The sequence below is a fragment of the Siniperca chuatsi genome, linkage group LG1 (assembly GCF_020085105.1).
Source record: "Siniperca chuatsi isolate FFG_IHB_CAS linkage group LG1, ASM2008510v1, whole genome shotgun sequence".
NCBI lineage: Eukaryota > Metazoa > Chordata > Actinopteri > Centrarchiformes > Sinipercidae > Siniperca > Siniperca chuatsi.
In genome coordinates this window covers 28484667-28511990 of record NC_058042.1, presented here as the reverse complement: position 1 = coordinate 28511990, position 27324 = coordinate 28484667, and the positions used below count along the sequence as shown (strand labels likewise).

Here is a 27324-nt window from a genome sequence, read left to right as displayed (position 1 = left end):
TGAATTCTTATTTAATGGGATGCAGGCAAATTATCTGTACATGTAATGGAAGAGTGCGCTGCTGAATGCTGCACTGCATTTCAATTAAATGGGCATACTTTTTAACCAAAACATGCCACAAGACCTAATATTGCTTTTTGTGTGTGCAAAATGTCCAATTTCCTGAGCTTAACTTCCCTTGTTTTTTTGGAAATTTACCGACCCTTTGCAACCCTAATCATGTCCAAGAGATTCTAGGGTGAATCTCCATTTATGAACCCATCAGATACAAAACACCCATTTTCAGTCTTAAGCGTTAAATATCTATATATGATACACAAAAAAAAATAACCGACCCTAAAAAGGAAACGCATAAACTCATTTAATACTTTGTGACTGCTAAAAGGCAGAAGGAGCCAGAGAACATGGTATTTAACTATGCTATGATGATGGGGATTTATCATTTGAACACCCGTAACAATGCAGGAACACAAATAAAATCAGGCTCGTCTCCATCAAACTCTTGCTCCAGCGCATGCTGGGAGGCTTCTCAACATGCCTACCTCATTTCACTGCAATCAGCACTCAGCTAATCATATGGGTGAAGATCATTGTTTCAACTCTTTACTCATGTTGCCTATATTTCAAAATAAGAGCACACTGTTGTTCAAGATAACTTCATCTAAGATTAACTAATCTTCTATCTGCATTTGAAGAACCAAATAAGCTGTAGTTAAGCCACTTCTTGAAGCACAGGCCCTGGTCACCAATCTGTGAAGACAGACATACTGATGCTAGCTTTGAATCAATGTGTGAAAACAATGTCCAGTCAGTCATGCCTTTTATGATAGGAGTGATAGATGCAACAAGAATCAGCTGTCTGTTTTCTTTTTTTATTCTTTATAGAATGCTCTATTATGTGGTCAAGAAAAGGATTTTTTTTAAATACAGTATATATTCTAAGGGACCTTGTTCTTCTTCTGAGAACTTACTCTCTCCCATCTGTCTGTCTCCAGCAACAGTGGTCGAGCCTGTCTCTCCCTCCTTTGAAGAAGATGCTTCAGATGGCCGGGCAGATCGCTGACGGCATGGCATACCTCAATGCCAACAAGTTTGTCCACAGAGATCTGGCAGCCAGGAACTGCATGGTGGCCGAGGACTTCATTGTTAAGATAGGAGGTAAAGGGCTGTAGGGAGGTCAGAGGTCACTGTCAGCTATGGAGTAGAAGTGGGAGGGAGTTGAGAGCATGCTCATTAAGTGAAAATATCTAATTATCAAGTTACTGGAAGACCAAATCATCAGGGTAACCTTAATCCCAGGAAAGGGAACCCTCTATGGGGCAGCGGTGTAGCTCTGTCAACATGTTTTCATCCCCAGATCCAGAGCTGAGTGTGAATGTGATGCAAGTTAACATCTCGTTACCAGATTTCTTTCCTATCAGACAATAGGATCTAACCCATTTTGAATGTGTAACCTTGTTGAGTGTGAAAAGGTCTAGACCATCATCTAGACAATTATGGTAACAGCATCATTTTTAAAGGTCTGTAACCACGTATGGAGTAATCGCTAAGGGATTATGGTTACTGTAGTAACACGTCTAGGCCTATAATGTCAGTAAGGAGCGCCCTCCTGTGGAATTTAGGCCCACACAACACGACAAGTACAACAACAAAAAGTAATTTACCCCTACCTTTGGTGAAGCTTTTTAAAACAGTTAGAATCATCTTTATCAAATGTTGTGGAGTTTGTTTGTTTTTTTTTTTTAATAGATGTCAGTGCTTCACTTTCTCCCTGTGTGTGCCTATGTTTGTGTGTCTGTAGATTTTGGCATGACCAGAGACATCTATGAGACGGACTACTACCGCAAAGGTGGTAAGGGTTTGCTCCCTGTCCGCTGGATGTCACCAGAGTCTCTGAAGGACGGAGTCTTCACCACCAACTCTGATGTCTGGTAAGCAGACGCACACAAACACAAACAAACACACATGGTGGCCTCATTTTCTGTGTTTACTGCTTCCAAAAAGTATGTTCGGAGTATGGTAGTGATAATGGAAGATGCACTGATTTAACCCCTTATCTCTCTTCCTCTGTGTAGGTCGTTCGGGGTTGTATTGTGGGAGATTGCCACTCTGGCAGAACAGCCCTACCAAGGTCTGTCCAATGAGCAGGTGCTCCGCTTTGTCATGGAGGGAGGGCTGCTGGAGAAACCACAGAACTGTCCTGACATGCTGTAAGACACCAACACACATCCAATCTGCAGATTTCACACATCAACAAGCCAGTGTCTTCCTGTCTGCCATGTTTTCCTCTACTTTGCTAGTTAAATCGTAAGTGACTACTTTTTATTCAAACAAACAGTGAAGCAGCACTGCTGCCCTTCAGTCCGCGGCCATTAGGATTTCCATACCACAGTGCTGATTGTGTTCACGGCCCTTCTGTTTGACACTGTGTGCTCTTGTGTTCTCCATGATGTGTTTGTTCTTAATATGAAACAGCCCAAGTATAAATCCACATCAAAAGGGTTGTGAGCGTGGCACACAAATTTGGCCACCGACCACAAAACATTGTGGAAGCATCATATGGTGAAGTCATGAGGAGAACAAATGTGAAGGCCCAGGGTTCTCTTAACAGCAATCATTTTAAAATATGGTGTCCATAAACATGTTCTTAAACATATACATAAAAACACTTTCAGAATAATTGCAGTATGTTATTGTACAATATTTTAAAGTGTCATGTCACCTCAACTCCAATAGCATACACAGTATCTATTATAAGCAATTTATTCAGCCTTAAAGGAATAGTTTGACATTTTGGGAACTATGCTTATTCACTTTCATGCCAAGAGTCAGATGGGAAGATTGATACCACTCTCACGTAAACTTTGTAGCCACAGCCAGCAGTCAGTTAGCTTAGCTTAGCTTAGCACAAAGACTGGAAACGGGGGTAAACAGCTAGCCTGGCTCTGTCCAAAGGTAACATAATCTACCTGCCAGCATCTCTAAAGCTCACTAATTAACATGTTATATCTTGTTTGTTTAATCTGTACAAAACTGAAATGTAAAAATGTTTTAGGAGTTGCCTGTACCTTTGGACACAGCCCGGCTAGCTGTTTCCGCTAATTATTTAGCTAATCAGTACACATTATTATACAAGTGCATTCAAGTAAGGCTTTAATCACAGATGAAATGTTGTGTCACAGAAGACAACATTTGGTTTAGATCACATACTGTTGTTATGTCTTAGCCAAAAATGCTGCAGTTTCTTTCATTTAAAATTAGGGCTGCATGATATGGTAAAAAAAAAAATCATATTGCGATATTAGGATTGCGATATGATTCACGATTAGTGGGAATGATAATTTTTGCATCACAATTTCCATTTTCACTGAAAAAACTATTAAAATCACGATGATGTGACATTTGTTGGGGTCTCCTACATCTGGAGAATAAGATTTGTAGGCCAGGGCATCTCTGCAGCACTACAGTGCTTCATTATAATTATTTTGTTGTTGTTTTGTCACACATTTTACCTTTTATCAAAAATTGCAGCTTATGCGATTTGGGTATTGCACTTGGTCATATTGTGATTTCAATTAATGGTACAGCACTATTTGAAATGACTGAATTGTCAAAGAAAGCATTTGAGACATTTAATGCAACATAAAGGTTGCCATCTTGGTGTGTCAGGCTTGTCATATCCAGGCTTGATGTAGAGCTTGCTGTACAGCTGCTGGACCCTGGTGAAAGCAGCATCAGCTCTGTGCTTCATAAACAAGAAGTAGAAGGGCTACCTACAGCCGTTTTAGCAACAGAAAGCAAACATTTGGCAAAAGTAAATATTGGCTTGTCGGTAGGAAGGCACAGTTCCTCAGGAGAAAGTCATTACTACAGGAGGACATGTTGTTGATGCAGACTGAGCTAACCTGTGTGTGTGTGTGTGTGTGTGTGTGTGTGTGTGTGTGTGTGTGTGTGTGTGTGTAGGTTCGAGCTGATGCGAATGTGCTGGCAGTATAATCCTAAGATGCGTCCAGCCTTTGTGGAGATCATCAGCAGCATAAAGGATGAGCTGGACCCGTCTTTCAGAGAGGCTAGTTTCTTCTACAGCGCCGATAACAAGCCAGCTGACTCTCCGCAGCTCCACCTGGAAAAGATGGATAACATGGATGACGTTCCTCTGGACCCCCCTTCTTCCACACAGCCACAGCAAACCCCAGTCCCCCAACAGACCCCACCCTCCCCGAGCTCAGAGGCTCCACCCGCCCCCTCATTAGCCCCCAGCTCCCCCTCCTCTCCCTGTACGTCGACCGCTGCCATGGACAAGCAGGCCTCTGGCCAGCAGGCAGCCAATGGGCTGTCGGGGACGGGCCTTGCAGCAGGGTCAGGGCTCGGGACAGGCTCAGGTGTCACGATGCAGCCGTCTCTGGACGAACTGCCGCCATACACGCACATGAACGGAGGACGCAAAAATGAACGCACCATGCCTCTCCCGCAGTCCTCTGCCTGCTGATTGGACAGAGACACCCACCAGACTGCAAACCCTGCCACCTGCTGCTCTGCAGAACCTGATGTCTGAAGTTTTGTTTTTGTTTTTTGTTTTTTTTAAATCATATACAACAAATCCATGTCCGCCAGCTGGGTGTGGCTACTCAGAGACTCACAAGAAGGTGGAGAGAACTGTCACAAAGTCCATGTTCTGCTGTACCCCCACACACTTTTTTCATATTATTCTAGTTTTGGTTTCTACCAGCTGGCTGTCAGACGTTGCTGCTGAGTGGGAAGACCAAAAAAACAGTAAAAGGAAGAAAAAGATAAAAATCATTTGGGGAGTTCTCTCTCTCTTTATGGCTGAACTTATTTTATAAATTGTTGTTTGTTACTTTTTTATATGAATTTCCAAATGGGAAAACAAAATGTGTAGGCCTTTATAAATGTCCGGCGTTTTGGTCGCTTTTGGGTGGGCATTATGGTGAAACTGTTAAGCATATCTAATGAAAAAGCACTTCAGAGAGGTCAGGGTCTCCGTCGGCCGTTGAGTAGTCTTGTTGCTCTGCAGGCTGGGTGTCAGCGTAATGCTGGGTCAACAGCCAGAGGGAGAAAGGTCAAATCTGCCAAATTTGTTGCCAAAATTGTACTTTTTGTCAAATTCTCTCTTCTGCAGTCTTGCCCTGTAGTTCTCAAAGACGCCGGATTGGAAATGGAAGCAAAAAAAGCACTTTGATCTGCTACCACACACACTTAAAATCTGTGATCAAAGACAATTTACCTTCCCTCTACAGTCCTACACTACTCCTCTGTTGCTGTTTGATATCTACAGCTACTGTACTCAGTACTGTACTACTATCAAATTGACGTTGTGGACCTTGGTTACATCAGTTTATCAGAAATTGAGCCACATCCTCTCACAAAGTGCTGTTCTGTTACGGTTTAAACGCCAAATCCAGTCAGTAAAGAAGCAAAAAAAAAATCCTTGAGGAGGGAAGAGTATAAAGAGGAAAATAAATATGAACACTATAACGTCTCTCAATCGGGGTTTGCTTTGTGTTCAGAGCAATTTCCTTGTTGTATACAAACAGGTATTTTTTTAGACTTGTCATTAGACTCCAACATTTACAACATCTCTACGTGGGCAGAGCATTTATGTACGCACCAGTTGTTTGTGTCACTTTTCTAACTTTTATACGGTTGGAGACATTCATCATGTACAGAAAGAAGCTGCTATTCCTTATTTCTCTTGTGGTTGTAATATAGTTAATATCTATATATAAAAAGAGAAAAAACTCCTTCAGGTTGGATCTACGAACGTTTCCACTACAGTCCATTTTTTTAATGCTTGTAATTGTGTAAAGTGTATCTGAGCTGGTTTCGTTTCTGTGTTCGCGTAAAGGTACGACAGTTTGCCTTGTGTCTTGAAACACCGGTAACTTCCCCTCCCATCTGACTAGAGGACAGTGATGATACCAGTGACCATCGATGTTCTCTCAGGACGCCTCGACCTCTGTCCCCTCGGGTATACACTCATACTCAGAGGTCAGAGGCCAGGCATCACTGCTGAGTAACAACTAAATCTCAGGTCAAAGAGAAAAGATAAATCCTTTTCTACTTTCCTTTTCTTTATTTTTCTTTTTTTTCTTTTTTTTTACCTTTTTTGTGCTGTCATACCTTGAGACATCCAGCCTGTGTGTGTGTGTGTGTGTGTGTGTGTGTGTGTGTGTGTGTGTGTGTGTTAACCTTTGTCTGATTTGATGTCCCTCTGACACTGTTACTTCATTTTCTTTGATCATTAGACAAGAGCAGTGTTTCTAACAACAGTCTGAAACCAGAAGGGGGGTTTCCAATTTTGAATGGGTCCTTGCACTTATTGTATTGAGCCCCAACACTGACAAAATGTAATAAAAGGTTATCAGACAAGTCCAAATATAACTAAATACATCAATAAATTAGTTAGCGTAAAAGAAATATAAAGCTTTATACTTCTCCTTTTACCTGCAATCAGTTAGTGTAAAAAGAAAAAATGCTTTTTATTTTTTTCCTCTGAATTTAAATGAATTAAAACTTTATTTATTTTACTCTTCTGCTTATATTCCACTAGCTCATTTTATTTTTATTTTTCCTTTTTTGGGTCTCGGCACACATTTGTCTGTTCCCTATTTCCCCCATTTGTTTGGGGCCTCTTTAGCTAGCTACCTAGCTGAAGCTAGCTTTTATCATAAAAGCACACCAGCAAGTGCACATGATGTTAATCATTCCTATATTGTACTGCACACTGCTGTAGTATCAGTGTATAAACTCTTGTAACAGTAGCTAAAGCATTTTAATCAGCAAGCAAATGCTAACAAAGTTAGCTAGCTAATGCTACTTAGAGCTTTTTAGTTTGTTTATTATGAGAAGAGAGTAATTAAATTACATGCTACTGCAAAAAGTCCAAAACTTATTTCCATTCTAGTCCTTGATGAAGACAAGAGATGTGCACTTGAAGATGAAGATAAAAGCATGGTGTCTGTGGACTTCCAAGTAGCGTTAAACAGCTACCTTTGTTAGCATAGTTTTATGACGAAAGTTAGCTGCAGCCTGGTAGCTAGCAGAAAAGGCTTGTTTTTCATGTCTTTAGCTATCAGTTTTTCCGGTAAGTGAGCTAGCCAGACAGTCTCAGTTGCCCCATTGATGTTACACACACATACAAACCTTGGACCAATGGTTTGCCTAATTACACATGGATATGGCAATATCGTTATCATACAAGCATTAGGAAAATAGGAAGGAAAATGGGAAATTAGTGGGCAAAGTAGAGAGCAGATAAATTATTAAAAATGTGCCAAGAGCACAAGGAAAGGAGGATTTGAAAAATAAAATTAGCTAGTGAAAGAATAGAGGAGTAAAATAAATTAAGTTTTAGGAAGGATATGTATAAAGCCTTATTTCTTTTAACTCTCCATTACTTATTGATGATTTCAGTTCTATTTTTGACTTGTCTGATAACTTATTACATTTAGTCAGTTTCCCACATGTTTGTGCTGTGTAATAACACTGGGTTCAAGGTATAAAGTAAATGCAAAATGGAATTTATTTAATGTAGCAGTGAGCCTTAACTTATTTTTCTGAAGGCAAGTGCAGAAACCTGTCTGTAGGACAATTTCACTTTCCGCTAATCAACTTCTCTCTTGCATCAAGGGTGGTTTTCTGTATGCTGCTGGAGTAATCCACATTATTTATCTTTTTTCGACATATTAACATGTTTTTAGAAGATTGCTGAAGTTAAATTGGATTGAGAAATAAGTGGAATTATTTTACAGCACTGAGAGATTTGTTGAATGCTTTTAGGAAAAATAAGATTTCAAAACTGAGGATGACACTAAAAAGGAGTCATAACAAGGACAAATGCTCATAAGGCTCTTCTCTTCTCCTGAATGTGATCTTTTATTAAAATACTAACTCTAAATTCAGAAAGACACCGTTGATCAGAGAACTAGCTGTAACCGGAGGTCCCTGCGCGGAACATATGAGCATTATTGGGGTTTATGAAAGAACACTAAAATATGAAGACAAGTACGATCAGAGAGGACCACATGGAATAGATATTAAAGGCTCATTCACGTCAAAACGTTTGAAATCCCAGCCCAGATGTTCCTTGGTTATTTATGTTACTTTTGTGTAAATCACTGTACAAATTCCCCACAAGTTTCTTTCTTTTTTTTCTTTTTTTTTTCCTCTGATATTTTGATGTTCTTTTGCTCTTTTGGGGGAAGGTTGTTGTTTTTTTTTTAATTCCTTCAACCATCCATCTACCTCACTTCTTTTTTCCAATCAATTTACATGTACAGAAAAACAAAACATCTCATCTCTGTTGTCCGGCTGTAATGACGATCTTACTGAGTGCTGTTAATATGGTCAAATTCAAACCACAAACCAAACCATCCTGGAGGGGGGGCACAGAAACAAGATGGCCAATAGGGAAAACCAGGTCAATGCTGGTAAATATTTCTCTCTGCTCTGCAGATAATCAACAAGTCAGTCAAACTCCTTGTAGATTATAACAGCAGCTGGTGAAATTTGGGACAAATTGGTCATATAAAGAAAACTAATAAGTCTTAGTAACTGTGATGATGACTTTTTTTTTTTTTGCTTGGAGTCTGGAAGACTTGAAGGCTGGATTATTTCTCAGATGCTCTGCTGTGAGAGGAGCTGTTAGTAACGTGGAAGAAGGAATGAAGTGCAGCCCTGCTGTGAGAGGCTGTGGTGTGTTCCTCCCCTGTTGTTAAAACCTCCTGACCTCTTCTCCACACTCCCCTCTCCCCCGCCTCCTCCTACTGTCCCTGTGTACTGCTCTGTTTTCAAACCCACAGCCTGAAGTCCAGCCCCAGTTTGTGCCTCTAATGTATCGCCATTACATTCGAGTCACATCGATATCCATTTTTATTTTGTTTTTGTTTTTTCAAAACTTAGTAATATTTGAAAAACCCAAATGGTCATTTAACAACACTTGCTGCTGTTCTGAAGGTATTTCCAGAATCCTCAAAGACTCTTCTAACCACTTGGATGGAAAACAAAAAGCAGCAAATTTTTTTTAGCCTGTTTTCCAAGTTGGGACTATATTGTCCTGTCCAGGTAGATGGGAATGACAAATCTCCTTGCTTTGTTTGTACTACAGAAAAATAAATGTATTATTCTGTATGAAAATATAAAATAATAAAATGTTACATAAATATAGGCTATAACTGATCATAAAACCTTTTGTAATTTTTGGTTAACATTGTACAGAAATTGCATATAGAGACTTATGGCATTTCTGGCTGCCATCTTTGTTTGGATTAGGAATAAGAGTGACAACTTGAGAAACAGGTTAAAAATCTCTTTGGAGAATCTTTTTGTGCTGCAGACAGAATCTTTTTTTCATCCAGATGGTTAGAAAAGTCTTTGAGGGATTCTGGAAATACCTTCAGAACAGCAGTAAGTGTTATTAAACAATCTTTAAAAATCGGATGCTTAGCTGTGTGGCTTGAATGTAATGGTAATACATGAGAGGCGCAAACTGGGGCTAACAGAAGGTGTCGGGTGGGAAAGAAAATACGGTCTTTTAAAATCCATGTATGACTTGTTACATTGTGGTTTTCTATCATTCGAAGAACCATGCTTCTTTAAGCAGGAAGTGAGTTACTAACTGAAAAATGTTAGACATTGAGTCTTTATTTCTGGTTTAGGTATGTGTCTGAAAAAATCTGCACTTGTTGCTAACACATCTGGTAACCGAGGAGCTAGTTAATGATGTTTTGTATATTACTTCCTCTTCATGCGTTGGTTGACAGAATACTCTTCAGGTTCTTTACTGCCATTACGGGACTTTGGCATTGTTCCTTGTGTCTAGACTTGTTGCCATGGTGATCAGAATCCCAGTAAAAAGCATCCTTACTCTTCTCATTTTTCGTGCGTCGTCTTCCTCTCCTAACAAGGCAGGTTTGTAGTTTCAGGCTGGGAGTATCTGTGATTTGGGTTGTGGTTAAGAGTCCGGCCACATCAGTGTGGCGGTCTTGTGCCAGTTTTGTACTGATGATGAGATCAGGATGGGTATTCCAGTGTTTGTGGTCTGATTTTTGCCTCACTTTTACCGCTGGAACCTCACAGAGCGGACATAAAATCGAACAAATTTCTCTTTTTTCCCCTTACCTTTTTTGTTACATGGCCAATTTGTTACCAAGATTCTGATGTGTGTAAATTATTCATAGCCTTCCAACTCTTGCGTTTCTATTAAAATGATCTGTTAGACTGAGGTTTCATTTTGGTTTTCTTTTGTACATGCTGTTGTAAGAATTTTTCCTGTTATCAATATATTCTGAGTACTGGGGAAAATGATTGGCTGAAGGAAAAGAGAATGTCTGTTTCTCTGATTCTTTTTTTTTTCTACACAAGATTTAAGATGAATAAAAATGTATGCAAACTGTTTCACTCTGCGTGTCTTTGTTGGGAAGTGTGTATCATTTGTGCTCACAGTGCTACTGCCACGTTTCCACACACATTTTGTCTGGTTCAGAGGTAATGCAGCACGTTAGCTATTCCACATTTGCATGTCGTTACCTGAACGGCTTGAAAATCAAGGCCTTCCAACGTTTCTCATCCGAAAATTGCTGAATTCACTTTTTTAAATAAATTGTTTCACGGGTGTTGGGGTGTGTGTGGGTACAATAAGAAATTTAAAACTGTAAAATGTGATTAAATATAAAACTGGATCCACAACAGAATGGTGTAATGATGGAGAACTGGTCCTGGCTACTGAAGAGATACAGTAGGATATCCCTGCAGTCCAAGAAGATAAATGCCCTTTTACTCCCCTATGGCTGCAGTTACAAGTTACTACTTTGCAGAGTAAGATAAGGCCTATACAAACTAAATATAAAGCAATCACAAAAAATAGGATAAATTAACTTTCCAGCTGTTTGTCGGACCACCAACAATAATATATTTCTTACAAATTAATGCATATCTTTAAAAGAATTTTAACTTTTTTGGTATCTAAATGCAACTTACTGCTCATACTACCGTACTATATCTGAATGCAGGAGTTATGTTTTTATCATAATGCTTTCCCATCACAGTTTTATTAGATGATTTAAGTGCTCTCTTCGCCACTGGGAGGAACATATTCAGTGAGTAGATTTGGGTTATTATCTGTGCAGGTGATGGAGCTCTCAGGAGAAACTAAAATATACAATAGTTTTGGGGTTTTTTTTGTTTTATTTCTATCGGCTAGCCAAAAAGTCAAATAATCCCTGTGTTGTTACAATAGTTGACACAAGAGAAAAAGGATATGACTTGAAGGCAGTGGTTGGACGAAGCATTAAGATCTTTTACTTACAGTAAGCAAAGGTGGCAGTAACTATACTAATAAAAAATACTCCATTACAAGCATAGACTGTATATAAAGATCTTAATATACAGTCTATGATTACAAGTAAAAGTCCTGCAATCAAACTTTTGCTTGAGGGCAGGTACAGAAGTATTATTAGCAAAATGTCCTTAAAGTATCAAAAGCGAAAGTACTCCTATGTCCCCTTTCAGTGTTATATTATTAGAATATAATTACTGATGCATTAACATGTAAGCAGCATTTTAATGTGGTAGCTGGTTGAGGCCGAGCTAATTTTAACTGCTTTATACAGTGTTGCATAGTTTGATCTTTAACAACACATATTTTATAAAATGATCATATATACTGTATTTAAAATCTTAATCTGAAAAGTAACCGGCAATGATAGCTGTTGAATAAATGTAGTGGAGAAAAGCTAAATATTTCCCTCTAAAATGTAGTGGAGTAGAAGTATGAAGTAGTAAACTTCAAATACTTCAAAATTTAATGTAGAGTACGTCTCTACTTAAGTACACGACTACATGCAGGATGTCATTTATGATGCAGTTTAACGATATAACAGCAGGTGGCAGCAGCAATACAGCAGCAGTGTCCTGTCTGCAGTGAATTCAGAAGGAGAAGAAGAAGATGAGCGTGGGTATGACTGTCAGTGACCTTTGCCTGAGACGGGACAGTGACGTCTTACGTTGTTTACGACAGAACACTGTTGCTGTTCAAAAAACCTCTTTCTTAGTGTTAGCTTGTGTGCTTTCACAAACATACATTTAACATTAGGCGGGCCATGAGCATATGTGGGACATAAAGTACGATAAAATGGTCCTGCACAATTAAGGTAAATAACTGCGTACTGTGCTCATTGTTATCGTCAGTAATGCCCTAATAGCAACCACTGAGCTAGCATGCTAATGGTGCTAAGAATGACAGGCGAGCATCATGTTAGCTAGTTAACTGAGGTTAGTTTGCTCTAACATAACGCTAGGCACAGGCTGCAGTGTATTTTTGCAGTATGTCGCGTCTGTAACACAGCAGCTTACCCAGCGCAGGGCAGTCAGTGTCAAAACCACCGGATAATTTAGGGTTACTAGCGGTAATTTAGCCATGGGTTGCCTGTTAAAGCGGCCATTGCCTTCTACAGCAACATACATTTGTCAATTAAGCATGAAGAATCAGACACTTCTAGATTTAGCACGTCACGCTCCTGTGTGTCTCCATTTTTTTGGTAAAACTTTTGTTCATTTGTTTTTCTTTCAGCAAACAGTAATGCCTTAGAGGGAGAAAACACTTTCAAGTCTCCTCCACTTGGGGAGGAGAGGTCTCCTCAGAAATGGCAACTGAACTCCATGAGACTATTTTCATGGCCAAGCAGGAGCGCCACAAAAACCTGTTTCTTAACTACAGAAACCTGAATAATTTCCCCGTAGAACTGCTGAAGGATGAAGGCCTGCAGTTTCTGGAGAGACTGTACATGAAGAGGAACTCACTCACTACACTGGTATTCACATAGTACACGCTGATTTCTGCTGTGTCAGACATCACTGATACAGTTAATGGTTGTCTTGTGTAAACATAAATACCTAACAGAACATGACTCAATGACTTTTACAATGTTAGAAAGTCTGTTGGTTCTACAAAAACTGGCAACAGTGAGTAGGTAAATTACATAAGTTTATTTCCTGTGAAATTTACTATTGTTTCTGCTTTCTCTCTCTCTCTCTCTCTCTCTCTCTCTCTATCAGCCTGACAATCTTGCTCAGAAGCTCCCAAATCTAATTGAACTGTGAGTATTCAGCCAAGTTATGTTTTTTTTGTACAAATAATCATAACAATTGTTATTTGACAGCAAAGAGTTGCCACGTTCCGTGACATTATGCTAGTCTGTTTTGTGGCTGATATAATAGGAAAGGTGGCTGGTGAATTTTACTGGTCCACTAGATGCTGTGGCTGTGAACTGTGAAAACACTGAATAAGGCTGTTTGCTGCATTCGTAAATTGTAACTCTAACAGACTATTACACTTGATCAACACTGTTTTAGAACATTAACCATCAAGATATGAAATAGTTTGGTTTATTCCAATTGTAACATAAATTTTTATTCTTCCATTTAAGGTATTTGCACTCAAACAACATTGTCCTTATTCCTGAAGGTAAGTCCTCTGTTATGTCAGTGTCTACACTGATTTTTTTGTCACTTTGCTTTCATTTAACAGCATCTGAATCCATTGCTGCCCCACTTTGAGAACGTCTTCATGGTCAAGACATATTGTTTTCAGTTTATGTTGTCTACACAAGACTAAAACACAGATTCAAAGTGATTCAGTGATATTAAATATGGCAAGAAATAGTTGTTTCAGGTGAGATTGAACAAGGACGGCTACAAACCTCTCAAAATTTAGTAAGTACCTTTAGTAAGACCTATAATAGAAAGCAGAATAATTTAAACAAGAGAAATCTGGAGATGAAGTCAGTCTAAAGATTATTTTTAAACTGCAAAGCCTTTATCTGTGCTGGTTAGGCCAGCTGTGTTAAGTTTGTCTTTTGACCATAATTAGGCCAACTGTGGTTTGATCCCCAGCTATTGGAAACCTGGCCAGACTCCAGTCACTGGACCTGAGTAATAACGCCCTCCAGCTCCTCTGTCCAGAGATTGGCCGACTGAGGTCTCTACGGCACCTGAGACTGTCCAATAACCAGCTGAAATGCCTTCCTCCAGGTAAAACACAGCAGCTGTCTGTCTTGTCATTATTGTGCCACAATGCTCTTTGTGTTTATGTTAATTTTGTCACTCCAACTATTAAGAAATAGCTGAACAGTTGAAATAAAATACTGGTTCTTCAGCACCACTGTATAAAAGTTTCAGCCATATCATAAATCCACTGAGACAAAAACATCTAAAGTGTATGGGTGCATCAAAGCCTGAGTGCAATAAAAGATCAGAGTATAGAGTCAACAGCTCACCTGCATGAGTGTCTAAACATATTTATACTTTTCAAAGAATAAAGTCATGCAAATTTAATTAACAATTTAAATGTAATTACATTTCCCTCTGTGGGGTCTTTCTTGGCATGTTTGCCAGTGACTGTCAATTTGCAGTCGTGAGAATACCAAATTGAATTGTAAGTATTTTATTTGCCAGCAGAGGGCAACAGAGTTACTCAAATAAACTGACACCAAAGGAGAAAGAAAACAGCTTCTCCATATTGCAGAACAAGGCACTGACAGGATTATTTCCTGTGTGTTATCAACACAGTGGGGGGAAAAAACCTGGTGTTATACAGTAGCCAAAGCTAAAATCCAGCTTTTTGTTTATTTTAATTTTATTCTGGATGTTTAATAAACACAATTATTGTTCAACTTAATATTTTCATCATTTTGTAAATAATTTGAAAACATTGGTGACATTTCAGCATTATACTATTAGTTGTGAAAAACAAAAATGTAAGATGTTAGTCTGTTTGTCTACCCATGACTATGACTATGACTCAAATGCGGAAAGGCACGTTTGACCGTCGTGTTGTATTCTAGCATCTTAACACACTCTCAGTCAGACAGAGATCTGTTTGCCTACTGAAAATCTTTTGCACTTTGTTATCTTTTGTCATGGTTCTTGATGCCAAGAAAGCTAAAGCCCAGTTTATAAATTTTCAAAGTGGTAATTTTGTTAAAAATACTGTCTGACAACAAAAGGTCACAGGTACGACCACACCAACAGCCTGTCTGACTTAAAGGTGGGCTAGCCGATGTGATTCTAATCCAGTACACGTCTTTTTGTCAAATTCAGCGAATATCTCCTCACAGTCCGCTAGCTGTCAACTAAAACTGTAAAGTTCCATATTATCCCATTAAAAAAAACCCAGCTTCCACTTGGTTAACTTTTGTGCTGTTTTATTTTGCGATATGTTGTTTATTTGTTTTTGAAATGGCAAAGATCTGATTTGGAAAGACTGGTTCAGGCTCTCTCTCTCATGTCTGTCTGACACCTTCAGCGATCGGTGATCTACAGGAACTGGAGACTCTGGACGTGTCCATGAACCAGCTGATGTCTCTGCCAGACCAGCTGCACCGCTGTGTTTCTCTGCAGAATCTGACCGCCGACCACAACCTGTTGAGCCACGTTCCCCGGCAGCTCTGCTTGCTCCACCGCCTCAACCAGCTCTCCATGGCCGCCAACCGGCTGACCTTTCTACCACTCGGTCAGTATACCCCCTTATCTGTGCGTTGTCATAGCAATATAGATATAGTGAGCAAGACGATGTTAATATCTGTGTGTTTCAGATCTGGGGAGGTCACGGGAGCTGCAGTTTGTGTTTGTGGACAACAATGTGGACCTAAAAGGCCTTCCCTCCTACTTGTATAACAAGGTCATCGGCTGCAGCGGGTAATACACATTACCAAACAGCTAATGTTGATATAGTTTAAGATAGTTGAAGTTATATTCATTTCATTTGACTTGAATCAGTTCAACTCAATTTGATATAGAGCAGTATGAGATAGCTTAGCCATGCATGGATTGAATAATGGAACAAAATAATGAAAACAACATAAAATAAATACACTTACATAATGCTGCATATGTTATTAAAAATAAGAAATTGAGGACTGTGTGTGTGTGTTTCTCCCGTACAGGTGCAGCGTGGCAGCCCAGGTGTCGGAGGGGGACCTGGGTGAGGCGCTGAGTGAGGCTCTGGTCGGGCTTCCAGGTGAAGTGAAGGTGGTGGGCTCAGAGACGGATAACGTGGTTCCCCTGGAGGAGCTCGTCATGAGAACCCTGCACCGCATCTACTGCCACCGCCCAACAGGTGAGGAGTTATACACCCCGTATACCTGTATGTATATATGTGGCCAGCTGTGCCTCTCTAAGACATAACCTACACTTTTCCCCCCTATTTTATTTATTTTTTTGTTATTTGTTTATACTGAGCAGCTCCCAGTGTCTATTGCTGGAGATGGAAAAAGCATTTCTAAGCAACTTACTGAAAATTACTTTGTTACTTAGTTTTACGAACACTTCCTGTACTGTTGTGTTTTTAGACCTCAGCTTGCTGCCACCCATCACCCTCCCGAGGAGCCTGCTGGACCTGCTGCAGTTCCCCCTGGGACACTGCCACCGTTGCAGTCAAGCCATGTTCACCATCATCTACCCCAAACTCTTCCCCCTCCGTGACACCGCTTTGGCAGGAGTGCACCGCAGGTCAGAACAAACACGCCTCCGTTCCCTTCCAGGATTGCCTACATAGCAACTACAGACTAGTGACAACTGCTCACAGATAACTACAAATCTTGTTTCATATTTGCAAGTGAATTGTTCTCAGCTAAATATGCATGCTCATCTTTCCAACACTTTCTCCTCACTTCTTTCCTCTGAAGGACGACTGTGAGTTTTGTGGCGTATTGCTGCTCCAGTCACTGCCTCCGGACCTTTGACCTCCAGGGATGACGTCATTTTCTTCGCCCTGTAACACATTCGCTCAGGAGCTTTTGAGTGGTTTCCAGAAGGTGACAAATAACGGCTCGTGATTTGTGTGGCGCGAAGGTCTGTGTGTGTGTCAGTGCAGGAGCTCTGTGCTTGATTGACAAGACTAAGAACTACAGAGAAGCAGAGTGTGTGGATGCTTGGTGGGTCAGATGATGGACTCACAGCTCGTTCAGCAATGTTTTAACACACTGAAGTCAAAGACTCTAACCTACATGATATTCCTGAGTTCTACCAACTGGGAGGATTGTATTCCTGTGTGTGTGGTGGGGGGTCAAAATAATAACTACCATGTGTAAACAGTGCACCTATGTGCTCATTCAACTAGCTTTGTCTAGAAACCGACAGTATTAAACCTAAAATAACTACTCACAAACGGCACTTTTAAGAACAAGCACTGTTAGATTTTTGTGAAATCAGTAATTTTTCACACAGCAGCAGACACATCCCATTGATTGCGGAGTCATATTTGAGGTATTAATATTTGTAGTGCAGTTGGTTTTACTGATTACTGAAGACAATTTGAAGGGTTATAATTTAAAAGAATGTGTATCTGTTTGATATGTGTCATTTTTAGCAGAACTGAACAGCAGACTCTAACAGACTTGTTAGAGAAGGCCCTGCCACATTAACTCTTCAACAGTAGCCATGTGTCTTTGAACAAGACACTTGACTTACTAATGTAAGTTTATATAATGAAACAAACTAATATTTTTATCATTACATAAACTTAAATGCACTGTGTAAAATTAGCAGGAACTCAAATTGTTGCAATAACCTTGTAGAGGTTTAACATCTGCAGACTCATTTCAGTTTGAAGCCAAAGGTTTCTGTCGTCATCTGAAGGAAATAAGGTTTGTACACCTCAGAGGCACAGTGTGATTCTCTTGTTGAACTGACGTTTGTGTGTTAAATTCTAATTTATCATTTGTTTTGATTGTGTTGTGTTTGGCAGTAAATGTTGACTGATGTTTGACTTTCAGTGAATTTGTATCTTTTTTACATCAAAGAGAGTTTGTCAGAGTGGATGCATGGAAAGGTGTTACAGTGACAGTTGGAAATGTGCATGTTAAACACTGAACTGAAGAACACTTAAATGTTATGAGATGTTCATATAAATTCCTAACACAGCTCACAACAGCTTACGTTTTCTGTCCTAAACCCCTCAAATTCTCTTGGTTTCTTTCCGTGTCCTTTCTGTCCGTTTCACAGCAAAGAATGTATGAATGTATATATGTTTGGAGTAATAGTACAGTTTCTTAGCTAACATCACTGTCAATCAGTGACATGCAGTTGTTAGTGTTAGTAGGTCAGGACAGTCAAGCTCTTTGGCTTCCCTGGCAACAGGAAGAAGTTGTGCCAAATAGCCCTGAGCTAAGCTTGCCAGGGGAGCTTTGCTTAACTTCGGAGTCAGTCTATTCCTCTGCCATACCAGCTATCTTCTTCGTTACACGCACTACACTGCTGTTTAGTCTTAACCTACATTCCCTCCCTGCCTCATATTTTGTTAATCATCGTCAGCAATTCTTTGAGATACAGGATGCGTTGTTCAAAGATATAAGAATGATGCAGCTATTGCTTGGGCACTGTTGAACTGTTGGCATATCAGTCTGGAAAAGCACATCAACTGAGAATCAAATGTACAACGGATGCAAAGTCCAAAAACAAAGAAGGTAATCTTGCGGAGACATTTTGTAAGGCTTATTTAAAGTTGTTACATTTAGCATTTAAACACTAGTGCAGTCATTTTCCAAGCAGCTGTTGTATTAAATGGTAAAACTATAAACAAAAAAGGTTTTACTTGGATTAAAAGTCAAATTTCTGGCATGGTGACATACACAGGTTTCCAGTGTTCAGCAGTATAAGGGAATTCTTGTTAAATGTGTATCAACGCATCTTTTATTGAGGCTAGTCAACTCAGAGCTAGCTGTGACTTGTTGGTCATTGAAGGTGCTCTGAAAAAGAATGACCACTTGAAGCCTAAATACTGTAAAACTAAATACTGAGAGTTGAGCAGAAAGCACAGCAGCTCCATTACCGGGATCGATGGCGTGTTCAGACGGGTGTGAGACCATGATCCTCTTTGGCTGGTGCTTCAGCTCTCTGCCTTCCTTCTGGGACTCTCACATATCTGCTGACTGCACATATGAAATAACATGCATGCTGCATATTCATATAAAAACATGACAAAAGTTATAAACACATAAGATCTGCCCCCCAACATGAGGACAGGACAGATCAAAAAAGCACACACACACACACACACACACACACACACACCAACCAGTCATAACAACAGCTGATGTCATCCAGGACTATATCATCAGTTATTGTTCAGCAGGAAGCAATATAAGCTGACTATGAAGGGACATCAGCGCTACCCGATTATGTGAGAGCAGGTGAAACATTTGATTCTTTCTTGATTTCTGTTAAATCTATTGCAATCATGAAGGAAACATGAAGTTAAAAGAGGAGCGATAAATGTTTTTTAAGACTTGGAATGAATGAGTTTTATGTTTTTGTACTCTGCACCTCTTCAGGTCAAGTTTATTTTGCAGTGTAAGAAATAGGTTTATCATACGATATATTAGAGCAGTGCTTCCCCTTCATCAACACTACTCGTCATGTTCCAGATGTATTCATTTGAATTGATTTTGAGCTGGATGTTATTTAACTTAAATATACAATAGTGGATATTGTTATAATAATGTTTTCACACAATTGAACTGTTAATGTTGGGTGGGTTTGGTCAACCATTTATCCATTACTTAGCTAAGTTATCTATTTCAACCATTTACTGTTTCTATTACTTTTAGCTCTATCAACCATTTTACTTTTAGCTAAATTCATTATTTCAATGGTTTATCCATTACTTTTGCTATCAATTTCAAACTCTTATCCATTACATTTGGCTAACTATTTCAACTGTTTAACTGCTTTTAGCTTTTTCACCATGTATCCATTACTTCTTTATCCATTAGGCTACCTTTAGCTATCTGTTTCAAGCATTTCTTTATTAATTCTAACTCTTTCAACTGTTAACTTTTAGGTAACTATTTTAACTGTTAATCCCATACTTGTAAGTATTTCATCTGTTTATCCATCACGTTTAGCTATCTACTTCAATCATCTAGCGAATGGTTTACATCTCTGTGCTTGCTTGCGAAATAGTAGTTACCTGGATGTAACTCCATTTCTATGAGTACATGCAGAGCCCTCTAACGAGCTTCGCTATTGGTTTACCCTCCGAGGCACCCTGAAAAAAGATCTTTCCACTCACCGCCCAATCGGGGGGGCTAACAGTGCTAACTTCAGGGTCGACAGAGTCCACGGGGAGTGTAGTAGTGTGAGTAATGTTCACGCAGGGGGAATTGGACCCAATCCCTTGACCTAGTCTGGTCAAGCATGCTCACATCTGAAACAGCCTGTGTGTCAGAAGGTGTAGTGGCAGAAAAAAGACGCTCAGAGGCCAAGTAAAGTTTACGACCTTTATTGGCAAACTGATTAGCGTAAAGATGAAGTACTGCCTCTGGCTGGGAGCCCCCCCCCCATGGACCTGAGCGCCATGGGGAGGCACGGGGGCAGAGGTGGAGGTGGCGGTGTTGAGGCACTGTTCTCGGTCCTTGAGAGAGGCCGAGCCAGAGGGCCCTCTGCCCCACCTGAGTGGCACAGCGAGCGCCTGGGCCATCCGGAGGAAAGCGGCGGCCGAGGTCTGGATCTCCACTTTCGAGAGCTTGGCCCTCTTGTGGGTGAGCTTGTCGAGGGAGCTCACCAGGAAAGCCATGTTACTAGTGAGTGCCACACCCTGAGTAGCACCAGCGTAACACCCATCATGTAGGCTAGCCCTTAGCTTGTCTCTCTCAGACGATAGCGGCGGCTTCGCTCCCAACCAGGGGGAGCTCAGCGGGAGGAGACAGATCCTGACTGACGGCAGACCCCTGTCCCATTCCCGGCATAAGCCGTTGCCTGAGGTTTGGCGGCTAGCGGTGCGGCCCACTCATGTTGGGCAAAAGCAAAAACTGGCGCCATTTTGGGGCACACAACGTGTCTGTGGTGAAACCCTCGTCTGGGGCCCGGAGGAGGGGGAAGGTTGGGTGGCAAGGGGATGCCCATCCTCCCAGCAGCCGAGGTATATCATCCTGGGAGAAGTGGTGGGCTGCCTGTGGCTCCTCCTCCCTGAAGAGACTTGCTGGGTCCTCAGAGTCATAGACCCTGCGGTTATCCTCCTCGTCGTAGTCTGCCCAGGACTTCAGGGGGACCTTCTCCACCTCTGCCACTGGTGCCGGGCCAGCTGCAAGGTGGGGAGCGAGAGACAGTCGGCACAGGAGTCAGCTTCCATCCAGGTGACGACGGCCAAGGCAGAGGAAGCACGACTCGTGGCCATCTGAGAGGGGCATGAACGCGGCACAGGTGAGGCACAGCTTGGCGCCGGCCATGGTGCTGAAGAAAAACTAGCAAAGAAGATGGTGGGAAGAAAAAATCCGTGACACCAACAGGGAGGGGTACAAAAACTCGCGGAAGATCCGTACACAAGGTGGCTGAATGAAAAAGGGAGACAAGCTGCGCTGGTGCAGTAGTTATATGGGGGAAGGGCACTGGGTGCCTACTACCCCCCGAATGGGCGGTGCCTCGGAGGGTAAACCAATAGCAGAGCTCGTCAGAGGGCGAAGCACTTACGAAATAGAATTAGTTTTCACGCACTCTCTATCGCAACACTTACAGTGGAGCAGTATGTGGATATATACTGTATATATTTTAATCAAATTGTTTTTCTTTTTTTCAAAGTAGTTGAGTTATTCTACCCTCTGTGGCACAAGTAAACAGTTGGAGGCCATATTATGAGACACTGTGGCATTTGGATACTGCAACACCACAGTAATTTCCTGTGGTGAGTCAGGCAGGGCTGAGTGTGAAGGGGAGAAGGGGGGGATTAATAGATTAAGCAACAGCTGACTCAAGTGTTGTTCAGTCTGCTGTAGATAACATGGACTGTGAAATGTCACATCATGAATACAAAATTATGATTTTGGGGGAGGGTCTATATTTCGATCACCTGTTTCAATCTCCTAGCCTAAAGCCCTGTTCTCTGAAAAATGTTTGTGAGTTGTATTCCTCTGTGCTGAAAATGTACAGTTCATCTATCACTGACCTCTGCCAACAGTCTTATCATCTGTAACACACACTCGGAAACCGCTCTCAAATTAATGTCTTTTTTTTTAATGGATGTACTGTGTTGTGCATAAATTTTAGTGATTTTGAAAGAATAACACCCAAGGAGAGAAATTAGTCCTGCTTCAATCAATAGGAATACAGTGAAATTCATTGTGCTCAGACTGATCGCTGTTGGATCATCAATGTTCTTTCTAGGGAGGGAGGGATTTAATGGTTTCTTCAATGGGCTGATAATGATCTGAACCACATGGGGAAAGGGCCGATCCATCTCCTGTAAAGATCAGATCCGCTGTTGATCCTGAAGGGTTAACTGGATGTTCTGCTGTTGAAGAAAACGTCTGTAAAATGTTGGTTTTCTAAGGAACAGGTGATGGAGAAGACTGGAGATAGGTAAGTAGAAAGACGAAAAAGAGCAGCCATCTCACCCTGCACCAGTGATGAGCATTTTGCAGTCAAATACGTTAACTGACAGGCGGTGGTGAGGTGAGCAACAGCCGCAGATAGACAGAGCGGAGGAGGAAAACGATAATATCAACTCCCCCCGATCTTCATCCTTTTTTTCTTTTCCCAGCATGTCTCTCTCAGTCTTACATGACCTCTCTGACATGATCTTTCAAATAATTAAGACATTGTGTCTCTGACCTTTGACCTCCTTAGTACAGGCTGATTTAATTAACCCTCTGGCTAAAATTTCATACCAAAAAGACAAGAAAGACAACAGATTAACATGTTGATGGTTCCAGATAACTGGCCAATAAGATACTCTAAGGAACGGATTTTATGAAAATTATTCTGCCAAGCTTCAAGTCCAAAAGGCTGTGGTTGTAGTGATTTTCCCCAAAGGTTTGATCATATTCAGTTCATTGTGCATTGAATCTCCCTGGACACACCTGCACTGAATAAATTATTTAAAATTATTTTAAAACACTGACATAATATTAAAGTTGATATGGTTTAAGCGATGAGAGCCTGACAAAAGCACACGGTTGATGTGAGTACCCTGCGCCATGTCTTTCTTTTTTAGCTTGGTTTCTTTCTGTGCGGTTTTGGCAGTATTCAGTATGCACATCTCGTGCCTTGTGGCATTGCAAAAAAAAAAAGTATCATGTATTTGATTTTATGTAAAGTCAAGGACTTCAGGGGCAAACATCTTTATGCACTGAGGATAATCTCAAAGAGCCTTTCTGTCAGGGAACTGTGCATTCTCATGTACATGTTCGGTATGTGCACATATGCCTGCACACACTGAGATGGATATTAGTATGCTATATTAGCATGCAGTATTTGCAGTGCTGTGAGCTGAGCATGGACCGTGGGACCATGTGGTGCATTTAAGGTAACTGGGTAACAGGAGATTATTACTGCTCTAATACAAACCTTGTTTGTCCCCTGTTTTTCTTATTTTTTATTAGGGTGTTAGGGGTTTACTGTTTATGCAGCATTCATGCTAATAAAGAATGTATTGAACTGAAGTGAATTCAAATGTGGTGAATTAAAAGGGAAGACATATACGGTAGCACAACCACACATCTTTTAAAATGCCATCAGCCATCAGTGTCTCAGTCCTGGAAATGAGAACTAAGTGATGGTGGTGTGTTTGCATGTGTGTGTTATGTGTGTGTGCGTGAGGATGTACGTGCACATGTGTCAGCTCAAGAAGACATCAGTGTATGTCGGATGGTACCTGCAGAACTCGTCCCCTTTGAAGGGTCCCAACAGGTTCACTTCTGCGCGGAAAGAAGAAGGTCAGATGTGTACACACTGCACACACCTGTTAGAATTGTTCATTTTACTTCCTAACATGAGTCATTTATTTAATTGTATCAGTATTTGTGGCAGTCGTGCCCTCTGTTGTATTGTAATGAACTAATGCCATGTTCTACAGATGCCTGTTTGAACCTTTGTATTCAATAAAATGAAATGAAAAAAACAAAAACAAAAACAAAACCTTGTATCCACTCCCTCTGACGTCAGAGGGCGCGGCCATTTTGTGAGCACCATCAAATTCAACGCAATGAGGCAGGAAGTTCGGCGACTTAACCATCAAATTAAAAGCCAGCAAAAGATGTAAATGACACAAATGTGAATGAACAAATGTTTAAAATAGACATAAAATGGTGTCATTACATTTTAAATAGAAATCAAACACGAACTTTTAAGAATAATAATAACAGAAATAATAATACAAAAAATGATTTGATTGCATATAGCCTATTAGCCCACAGTGAGGGCTTGAAGTGGTACAACTATAATGTGAAACTATTAATTTGCAATAATAGGTCAAATTTTCTTTATTATTAAAATTCTAAATAGATTATCACATAAATCCATTTGGGCCTAAATTCCTATTCATTGTTAATTAATCATCACCTGGACTGATCCTGGCGGAACTGTTGTTTGGGGGGGGCTATTGTTGTTGAGGGACAGTGGATGTTTGAGAGCTCTTGTTTTCGTTAAGTCTTAGTTTTAAATGTCTTTAGATGTTCAAAAGTGTTGGTTTGCTATTAAAGAATATTTCCAAGTAGCAGGAAATGCTGCTGTTAAGGGGCACCATGCAGCCAAACCACTGTTTTCCTATGGAACGTGCGCTGCTCTCTGCGCCGCGCTTCACGTTTTTCTGGAGAGTATTCTCAACTTTTCAGCTGAAGGCGCGGAGTCGCACCGCTTCTCAATGTCAAACTTGCAGCCAATCAAATCAAGCAAGAGGCGGGCTTAACTACTTTACCACTTTCATCCTGTTGCATGAGCAGCCAGGTGAATCTCTCTGGTGAATATAATGCCGTTTATATGCCGATAAATGGACTGCGAGAGAGCTACGGAGCAGGGGAGCACGCAGCCCCGCTCCTCAGGCGCACCAGCTGGTTTGGCTTTTGAAGGGCTGCGGCGCGTCTCTGTGCGATTGCCCCATTAGAAATAAAGCTGGTGAGGGCTTAAAGAAACTGGAGGCATCGGTCGCCACAATATCCCATGGTACACTTTCTGTCATGCTGCTGTGGTGACCAAAACTCCCTTAAAGGTCCAGGGTGTAGGATTTAGTGACATCTAGCGGTGAAATTTGCAGATTGCAACCATTTGAATACCTGATTTGCATCACCCTTTCCTTCTAAGTGTGTAGGAGAAACTACGGTGGGCTCGAAAAACGCGAACCACCCTATTTAGAGCAAGTGATTGGTTTGTCCGTTCTGGGCTACTGTAGAAACATGGCAGTGCAACATGGCGACCTCCATGGAAGGGGACCCGCTCCCTCTGTAGATATAAACGGCTTATTCTAAGGTAATGAAAACACAACGATTCTTATTTTCAGGCGATTATACACTAAAGAAAACATACTTGTAAATATTATATTCCATTTCTGCCGATAGATCCCCCTAAATGGTACACACTGGACTTTTTAAATGTTTAAAAAAGGTTGCTCTACAAAGGTTTTATTTTGTAAAACATTGACAGGAAGTGTTTGATTTCTCAGTCCGGCACGCTTTACAGTTGGAGTGGAGGAGGGCGGTGTGTTTCCACCGGGGACAGTCCCGTTGAGTGGAGCCACAGCACGGACGGACATTTTCATCCTGTAGCGAAACAAATAAAGCCAAATAAAAAGAAGAAGAGCAGAAGAAAGTTAACGAGGTAGGTTTGACTAGTTTTTTTTTTTTGTGTTTTGTTTTAGGATGCGCAGTCGGGTCCACTGTTAAAAAACAACAACAACTGAACAACAAAAATTAAAGTTTGAATTATTCCTCAGATATGCGGCTCTAAAGTTAGGCTGTTACAGCTGATCTATCCCAGGAGGATGTGTCTGCTGCCTTGTTAAAGCTCGCTCCAGCCACTGTAATACTGTCTGGTGTTTGCTATAGATAGTGTCGTCCTGATTTTTAGAACACTGAAAAGTTTAACAAAGCACGTGAAGTCATATCTGAAGGGGGGAAAGCAGTATAAATGTTGCTGTAGTGTCTCTCTACCGATTTATGTGCTGAAGCCATCGAAGTTTGTGGCGTTTCTGCGTCCTCTGATCCCAGACCAGTGTTTGGAGCTTCCGCCTTAAACACATTACAAGATTTAAGTAGTTGTTTGTTGTAAGGATTAAATTAAAGGATGAGGCAGCCTCTGGGAAGTTGTTTCTCGCGCTTCTAAAGGCTTGCAGTGAGGCGGAGGTTTTAAAGCCTTTTGCAGAGTGCATGGCGTTCAGCACCGCGGACAGCTCCGGAGCTCTCACAGATACACTCGAGCGGGCAAGGACTCTGAAACCTGGCACATCTGTAGCTGTAATGTTCAAATATATCTCAGAGTCTTCATCGAGTCTTCATCGGAGGGCGGCACTCGGTGCTTGTCTAGAAGTTGATCTGGTTGTGAGGCCAGGCAGAATGAGGCAGGTCACTTCATGGGCGTCAAGAAAATGGGGCGGCAGTCATAGAAACACTTCACACGAGTTGATCTGCATTGGAAACAAGTGGAATGATTTCCTCTGCGTTGTCACATTTTGCTAGGCTTCATTTGGATGAAAATTCAGATGGAAGTTGTTTTGCATGGTCTAATTAATTGGTTTTGTCCAGAGGAGTAGGCCTCCTACTCATGGTGTTGTGATGGAGGAGGCTGTTTCTGGCTGAGATGTGGTGATTTCCAGAGGGCTGACCCCTCGCCTCCCTTTGACTTGATGTTTCCTACGTGATCAGAGCCAGAGCTCACTTATAAAACACTGGGAGTTATCAATGAGGGGAGAGGTGCGTACTTTGTGGCGGAAAGCACTCGAAAGCGCCAAAGCGCTGTTGTTGTTTGGCAAACCAAGAGTTTGGCAACAGTTTTGTTCCTGTGTCCCCATGTGGGGATACAGGAACAAAAAGTCACAGCTCTGACTCAGTGAGGCGCAGCATTTCTCCTTAAAAAGATTGATAAAGGCTAATTTCACAAAACATTCTTAGCGCGTGAAACCAGAAAATAAAGCCTTTCTTGTGACTGCATCATCATGTGGGAACTAATAATGTTATGAAGCTGTGAGGTGAGCCTTGTTAAAAGATGTATAAGTATGAGAAACGGTTGAAAATAGGTGAAGAATAGCCTTTTGTTTATTATTCAAGGCAGGACCCTGTTGTGGAACTGAAAAGTCAAGTCAATTTATTAATAACCGTTTTATTCTAGAAATGAACGGCACCTCCATTCCAGGAAAAAAGAGCATCATACAATCTTTTGGCCCTCCCTGCTTCCCGTCCTGCCACTGTACCTGCGTTAATGTCAGCGAGGACAAAGAGCTCAGGCCGGCTCTTAAGCAGATCAGCACACGTGTGTTGTCTTTGTTTGGCAGCCTGGTGTTATTTGTAAGCAGGAGTAAACAGACAGGCGGGAAATGACCACGAA

The 27324-nt window shown here is 41.0% G+C and overlaps 3 protein-coding genes across 4 annotated transcripts in view; all 3 read left to right on the top strand.

Moving 5' to 3' along the window:
• Positions 1 to 10416, top strand: part of igf1rb (insulin-like growth factor 1b receptor) — a 55766-nt gene extending 45350 nt beyond the window's left edge. Inside the window, exons 18-21 of the mRNA XM_044193526.1 lie at positions 996 to 1158; positions 1802 to 1931; positions 2076 to 2210; positions 3964 to 10416. Coding sequence (XP_044049461.1) covers positions 996 to 1158; positions 1802 to 1931; positions 2076 to 2210; positions 3964 to 4489 — 954 coding nt within the window. The 3' untranslated portion in view covers positions 4490 to 10416. The remainder of the gene's footprint in view (positions 1 to 995; positions 1159 to 1801; positions 1932 to 2075; positions 2211 to 3963) is intronic.
• A 1571-nt stretch (positions 10417 to 11987) lies between these two features.
• lrrc28 (leucine rich repeat containing 28) lies at positions 11988 to 17785 on the top strand. The gene is made up of 10 exons (XM_044201288.1): positions 11988 to 12170; positions 12590 to 12830; positions 13075 to 13115; positions 13446 to 13483; positions 13912 to 14049; positions 15323 to 15529; positions 15612 to 15714; positions 15963 to 16135; positions 16368 to 16527; positions 16704 to 17785. Exons 2-10 carry the CDS (start codon positions 12663 to 12665, stop codon positions 16771 to 16773), a joined length of 1098 nt encoding a protein of 365 aa, XP_044057223.1. The 5' UTR covers positions 11988 to 12170; positions 12590 to 12662; the 3' UTR covers positions 16774 to 17785.
• A 7663-nt stretch (positions 17786 to 25448) lies between these two features.
• Positions 25449 to 27324, top strand: part of LOC122877899 (synaptosomal-associated protein 25-A-like) — a 44811-nt gene continuing 42935 nt past the window's right edge. For both annotated transcript variants that reach the window (XM_044200093.1, XM_044200101.1), the window contains exon 1: positions 25449 to 25602. The gene's annotated coding sequence lies outside the window, so the exon portion shown is untranslated. The remainder of the gene's footprint in view (positions 25603 to 27324) is intronic.